Raw genomic sequence first — 7,810 nt, 5'->3', positions numbered from 1 at the left:
TAAGTATAGTAAGAATTTGATGTTCTTAAAGCGCATAGATTTCACTGACATTTTTTTTACCACTATGGAAATACTTAGTTGCTAAAAGTAGATACTTCTGAACATTAACTTCTGTACAGCAGGCAGGGATGGTTAAAAACATCATGGTGCTTAGCCATCTTCCATTTACTTTAAATTGAAGAGCTAGAGCTCAGGAAAAAAGTTGTGTGGAGTGTTTACACAAAATGGTCCCGTGAAGAAAGTAAACAGAAGAAAAAAATTAACTACTGATCCTCAGTTGAAAACACTGAAAAACTGAACTGAAGCGACCACATTTTTCTCCAGGGAACATTCTTCCTTTGGCCTTGTGGCTGCTTTTTCGCAAGCTTCAGATGTTCGTTTTCACTCTGGTGGCGAGCTATTTTCCTCACCTTCTTGCTTCTTCTTCTTTTTTGAACTCTGTTTTTTCTCCTTAACTTCATTAAATAAATCATTTCATTCTAAGCGATTTTAAATGATTGGCAATAAGTATTTAATTATGTAACTGCTGTATAAAAAAACCCATTCCTACATTTTCCTCTACCAAATTCTCTTACAATTCTTCATAAGGCTCCAAGCGATGATTTAAGAAGAAATGGACTAGAATGAGTAAAAATCAGATTGTTTAGTATGTTTAGAAATGAATGACATTGAAATGTATAGAGTTGAACCATTTTGGCACAAGTTAAGTGGAACATGCTTCATACATGATTATATGTGTACTTATAACCCTCCCCCCTCACTTTATAATGAGAGTAGACAATAAAATTGTAGATTCTTAGCAGCTTTATCCTAATTTTTTGAGATAATCAAAATAACCCATCTACACTCAGAATGAATCTGAGGTGTCAGAAGAGCAACTTTAGAAAATAGGGGGCTCACAACATATGCTTGATGCAGATGTGAAGGGGATCATTAGAAAAAAAGCATTCTTTGTGCTTACAAAACAAATGTTTTTATGTTATTCAGTTCCCGCCTTAACTTAAAGTATTTCCTATTCTCTTTGATAATTAGAGCAGAAGGATATGATGAATGAAGTGCCTCATTACCAAGTTTGCTTTCCGGGTCTCTGCAGAGAGTAGCTGTCTGCTGTTGCCTAGTTGGTCCATTGTTAACCCTAAGTGATGCTGACATCCAATTCTCCTGCAGATAATTGGGTCCACCCACAGACGGAGTTTGCCAGTCAGCAGAGCCTACTGATTGACGTGACTCTTGAGGTTTTTATTTTCTCTTATGTGACTGGGATGGCGCCTTTTCAGTTTCTTGAATAATATGTTACTGTACATGTAGTAGTTTGATTCCACAGAGTTGCTTTCTTTAAAAAGAAAATGTAAGAATTATAGCTTGGAACAAAGATTTTGCAAAAATAATTACAGGGTAAAGACATGATCAGTTTTTTTAAGAAATTTTCACCCAAGTATGTATTTCATCGTATGTAGGTCACTACTGCGTGAAGGACATAGGAAATGTTTCTGGTCCTTGAGTGTGGCATAGGTGCATCAGGTTGCTTCCTTGTTCCTGGTGGGCTGGAGACTGACTCTGGGTTAACTGGCTCACTCTACCCAGTGCCCGAGGTGGGGCCCTTCGAGACCTCCCAGTGAAGCTGGACAAACCTCCGTGGACAGAGAGCAACATGTTTATGGACTATGTGTACTTGGGCAAGTTATTTGACCTTCAAAGCCCTGGTTTCCTTACTGGTAGGATAGGCAAGATTTTATCTTCCTCAGGGGTTTGAAGTGCAGAGTAAATGAGGTCATGTACATAGAGTGAAGACTTAGGAATCTCTTCCATAGTTAGGTTCAATGAGGTAGAAATCAACAGATAACAGAACTTTAAAAAGTTGGATAGGTGGAAAATTTTCCCATAATCTACGTAACACATACAGACCTCAGGTGGAAATCATTTAAATATGTATAAAAGTGTAAGGTCATGAGTTTTTTGTTATAGTTTGTAGAACTTTCTAACCCTCCGAAAAATATTTGAGTTAAATATACGATGAAGGTGACATGTCATATAAAGCTATAAAATGCTAAGTTATTTCCCAGATAGAGTCTTGTTGAATGTCCTAAAGAGCAAATGTCTTTCTTTAGCGAAACTTTTCTGTAACTGAAAAATAAAGGACAAGTAATCATTTTTTCCTTGAAATAAACTTTACACAAAGTTTCAAAAGTGCTAGCCATTTAAAAACTCTGATTTCATATTTAAAACACACATTTTATATGTAAATTTGCACTCATGGTGTAAAATAGTTCATGTTTTAAATCTTTGTAAAATTTTATTTTCATTCTAGCTTTGCAAATCCTATTCATTGCATAGTTTTGATACTGAAGAAACTTGCCTGTTCAAGCTAGATAGAATCAATAATTGAAAAATAAATTTGCAAGAAGGACATTATTTACATCTAGAAAAGATAGTGTCAAACTTGTTTGGAGAAGAGAGACTTCATACAACGGTATAAAATTCAATAATTTTAGAATAAAGATAAAGCTAATTTATTACTAAGTAAATATGCAGTATTATAAATCTTCAAATGGATTCTTGTAACTGATTTCTCTACTTGATTGTACTTTGGACTTATTACTTGCAGGGCAGTTTTATGATCTCCCCTACCGCATCTCAGCTTAGAAAGAGTTGGGAAGATATTTTATTATTCTATTCATGAACACATCCCAAGTCTTGTTTTGTCAACAGGACAAAAAAAGAAAAGAAATGGGCTTGGAGTAGGAAGAAGTCTTCCTGGTGTTTGCTTCAATTGCTATTTTTGTCTTCAGTAGTTGCAATGTGTAAAATAAGCCTTAACTTTATCTTTCACATGAACACCGAGATCTCAGCAAATGTTAAGCTTCCCTGACATATTACTTTACTTGTCTTAACGTCCTTTTGCAACTTGTTGAAACTCTTCGTGATTAAAACAAAAAGCAGAGAATCGAACACACATTTCAAAACTATGAGCTGAAACTGCAGAGAGCCACATATTTTTATTTTTTAATTATCAAAGACATTCACAAGACAGAAAAGACAAGCTTGTACAAGGGTGACTCAAGCTGGCTAGATCCAGCAGTACCTGAAGCACAGACATGAGCATCCAGAACAAGGGAGCCTGGAGCTATCAGAACAGGCTTCTGTGCTGATCACTGAGGACTTCAGCAGTCATCAAGGCCACTCACCACTTTTGAAAACGCTCCCCTCCCCCCACCAAGTTCTACACAACAGGGCATATTTGCCTCTACAACATGTGTAGGGAGTCAAATATATTTTTACTAGAAGATTTTTCACGCTGGGTATACATCTGGGCAAAATTTACACCTCAGTGCCCACCACTGTTTTTCTCACTTCTTATTTTAATGGAATCAATTGTCTAATTTGGTAAATAAGCTTTCTAATTTTATTTTAGTTCTGACCTTCTTGAGGTTAAATATTTTATTGACAGACTTATAATCACACAGTTGAGAAAGAAGAGGAATCAAGGAAAAACGGAGGTGAACTCTCCTATTTTATAACTTCACACTTCAAAATATACAGTCACAGTAACGACAACCATTATTCAGGAACTAAAGAAATAAATAATGCAATGTAAAAATTTAAAAACAAGTATTGAGGCTAAAATAAATACTAAACAATATAAGTCTACACATCCCTCATATGCTCCCGTGAAATGCTTTCTTTAACAAGTGAAAAAAAAAAAAAAAAAAAAGAAAAGGAACACTGTTGCCAGTGTGTCCAAAAGCCACTTTTAGTTTATGTGTAATTCATTCAAAACCAGCAAATTCGTTACCTTTTAATGCCTTTCTTCCTGCGACCATTCTGAATACACAAAATCCTGAAGCTCCTTATCTTTATTTTAAATCAAGTTAAATTTCAATAGCAGATATTTCAAATTCTGAGCATAACATCACGCATATAACCATACCACAGATATAATATTAAAAGATTACTTAAAGGACATCCGAACAATGCAAATACTTTTTCTTCATATTTGCTGAGTAGCAATTACGGTTTTTCTCTATTGATTTTCCAACAACGGTAATGAAATTTTGATGCAATTACTAATAAATATAAGTACCAATACTGTGATCTACAGCAAACACGGTGGTTTATAACAATTAATCTCAAAATGCCACATTTATTTTTCCACTCATACCTCACTTCTGATTTTTCTAGATTCATAAGGGTAAGAAGTAGTAGATCCTTCCTTTCTCCTTGGCCATTTAAAGTTTCTGAACTCTGAAGAGAAAATCCATTCGGTTTAATCTGTCATTTCATTTCTGTGTATTTGGTTCTTTGTCTCTTCGTCCTTCAACTCTTTACTAGGAAAAAAATGACACAAAATATACTTAAACAATGTCTTCTGGCCCCAACAATTCTCGGTGTGCCTAGGCAACTGCACAGGTAATACAACACCTTGTGCAACAGACAGACAGATACCCCTCCCCACAAAAGGACCCAAATACCAATTTGCCTTGTTGAACGTACTTCTAGTCTAACTTCTAGCCTGCCTCTTGAACATACTGTTAACATCTTTTAGTATCATTAGCAGTTGCTTAAGGCTTGCCCCCGCATTGATCAGGTAATTTAAGCAAAAAAAAGAAATAGGTTTCTCAAATATTAACACTAAGCACTGCAAACCCTAGGTAATTCCGGCAATTTAAGTGCAGGCAGTCAGAGTTTATGAAATTTGTTATCCACTGGCAAAAAATCACCATGGATGATGCCTCAGGGTTAGTGACTAGAAAGCATATAGACCATTTTATTAAACAGAACTCTTTCATTTAGTCTGGCTGTATCTACTTTTACAAGTGTTTTTCAGATAAATCCCAAAAACACTATGTGTCATTTTTGATGGACCAAGATAGTGATTGTTAGCTAAGTATCTAGATGCAGCTTTGAAATAAAATGCATTATACCATTAATAAAAATTAAGGATCAACAGGCAGATGAAACAAGAAGTTGCTTCCTTTAGAGACCATGTACAACTAGAAGGTGATAAACTAGGGGTTGGACCTGGAATTTTTTGATGCTATTTTTCATATATCAGTGATGAGTATATGGACTTACACAAACCTGTTGTTGTCTTTCCTCTAGACAAAAAGGGCTTAACATTTGGGTGCTCTTAGAAAACAAACTTCAGCCTATGGAAGACGGCAATCTGGTTACATGGTGGTCAGTTCTATTGCTCACTCCTGAGAAAAGGAGAGGCTGGAGCATCATGGCAAAAGAGGATGTGCTGATAACCATTTCTTAAGGGCCTTTCCTGGTGGCATGGGAGGGTTAGGTAACATCTCTCTGATTTTAGGGGCAAGCCCCCCAATCTTAAATAAATGGCTATATGATCTCTTCATATGAAAAACATTTACATGAGGGGAAAAATCCTTTGTCAGTTTGTGTTTCCTGATTTTAAATTTGTTAAACTACTCTTTTTTTTTATTACTCAAATACATTTATCACATCTGTATAAACTACTCTTATATACAGAAGTCCCCAAATGTTTCAAGTGACCATGCTCACAAAAGTAACTGAGGTGGAGAATAAAATGGCACAGAGGCGGTGTACCAAGGTACGGTCTCACCAGGGGCACAAAGGGTATCATTCTGCCTTAGTGTGTATACAGGGGCAGGATATAAAACGTGCCTAAATTAGGATCTGATAAAAAATGGGAAAGAAAAGGCTCAAATGCTTAGTGCAAGTCTTCCAGAGGCCCTGCCAGGAACAGTGAGGAAGGTAAAGGATCTTAGAGGAATGACGAGGCAAAACGTCTTAGATGAGAAGAGGCGTTTATGGTAGTGTGGGCAAAGATGGAAACAGAAAAGGGAAGGGGGGATGAAGCGGGGAGCAGCTGGACAGGACAGCAGGGCAAGTTCCATTCATCAGATGGAGGCTGCACTGAGGAGTGAACAGAGGAGCCAGGAGGACCCTCAGGAGAGGGAGCCCGAAGAGAAATTACCTAGAAAAAGCTATAGAAGGCAGTAAAGAGAACATATTTAGGGACATGCTAAGAACATACTTCCCTCAGCAAGCTTCAGACGAAGGAGAGGAAGGAACATTGAGTAGAGAATGACAAAGGCTGTCTGGGAAAGGGAGAAAAGGGACAGATGAAAGGAAGAGGAGATGAGATGGTCAAATGCACACCTCAGACAAGGAACAAGCCCCACTGACAACAGGGGAGAAGCCAAGTGACTGGCACAACAGCATGACCAAGGATGCTGACAGCGGGAGGGACGTCATCTAACCAAGACCCCGAATGAGGGCAAATCCAGGCTGTCGCTGAGGTATTTCCTCGTAAAGGACCCCCAGAACAGACCGGAAGAGAGAGTAACACACGAAAAGAGAAAGGAAAATCTCATAGCAAGATTCGGAAAATGAATATGAAACCAAGTGTTTGTGGATACGTTGTGTGTGAAAAATAAGATCCATAAAAATACTGGGCCCTACCCCAGGAGAAGTTCAATCTAATGAGTATTCTCTAAAGGTTTACTATGTGGCCAGACACCAGGCTAAGTGCTGGGGAGAAAAACTGTCAGCATGTTATAGTCCCTGCCTGCAAGCACTTACTATTTAATCAGAGTTATCAGGCAGAGCATTTCATAACAGACATAACCCTGAACTTGGAACCAGAAGATCAAGTCCTAGTTGAGATACTTGAACTGATCCTGAGACCTTGATTTCTTTAAATGTAGAAAGAATGGGCTGTATTAGAACATTTCTGACATGACTCTCTTTTCTTATTTTTTTTTTTTTGGTATTTTTGCCATTTTCTTGGGCTGCTCCCACAGTATATGGAGGTTCCCAGACTGGGGGTCCAATCGGAGCTGTAGCCACCGGCCTATGCCAGAGCCACAGCAACACAGGATCCGAGCCGCATCTGCAACCTACACCACAGCTCACGGCAATGCCGGATCCTTAACCCACTGAGTAAGGCCAGGGATCGAACCTGCAACCTCATGGTTCCTGGTCGGATTCGCTAACCACTGAGCCACGACGGGAACTCCAACTTTCATTTTAGAAGAAAGTAGTATATATCAGTATATGTTAAATAGAAAAATTAAAAAATACACAAAATAACATGAAAAAAATCATCACAATTCTACCACTTAAGAGATAATTTCTCATGTTTTTTGATGTATACTGTCAATATTTTATGTATATGTTATAAACTATTTTAGAATCATCTTTCCTCTACTTAAAAATCTATCATAAATCTTTCCAAGTCTACGAAAACATGTCTGTAATACAACGAATAAGAGTCACATGGTATTCTATTATAGTAATGTTGCATAAATTAATCAACCATGTAGTCTTAAAAATTGATTTTTTCTTTCTTTCTTTCTATTTTTAAAACACTGCTCAAAGGAGTAGTCTTTTAACAGAATCTCTGCATGTATACTTAAATATTTTCCTAGAACAGATTCCTGGAAGTAGAACTGTCAGGTCAAAAGACATGAACAATTTGAAAACTTAAAAAATAAAAATGAGTATTACCAAGCTATACTCCACAAAAGATTACACTTACACTATTACCAGCAGCTTATAAGGAAATCCACTTCCCTATGCTCTCGTCAACAGAAGGTATTGTCTGAAGCTTGCTGAGGGAAACATACTATCTCATTTATTTTTTAATTTCTATTACTTTGATCACTGGAAGTAGACATTTTTCATATGTTCACTGACATATATATGCCATATATATCTCCCTTTAAGAATGTCCAATCACGCCATTTGCCAGTTCTCCTATTGATAGACTTCTTTTCCCTGCTGGTTTTTCAGAGCTTTTTTATATATTAAGGGCATATTAATC

At 37.1% G+C, this 7,810-nt stretch overlaps 1 protein-coding gene across 1 annotated transcript in view; it reads right to left on the bottom strand.

The window, feature by feature from the left end:
* The window catches only part of AHI1 (Abelson helper integration site 1), a 194,193-nt gene continuing 189,360 nt past the window's right edge, over positions 2,978 to 7,810 (bottom strand). The window contains 1 exon segment of the mRNA XM_003121183.6: positions 2,978 to 4,325. Within this exon segment, the coding sequence (XP_003121231.4) occupies positions 4,323 to 4,325 (3 nt within the window). The 3' untranslated portion in view covers positions 2,978 to 4,322.

This window comes from Sus scrofa, chromosome 1, assembly GCF_000003025.6.
Source record: "Sus scrofa isolate TJ Tabasco breed Duroc chromosome 1, Sscrofa11.1, whole genome shotgun sequence".
Classification (NCBI taxonomy): Eukaryota; Metazoa; Chordata; class Mammalia; order Artiodactyla; family Suidae; genus Sus; species Sus scrofa.
This window is presented reverse-complemented; position numbering and strand designations above follow the sequence as displayed.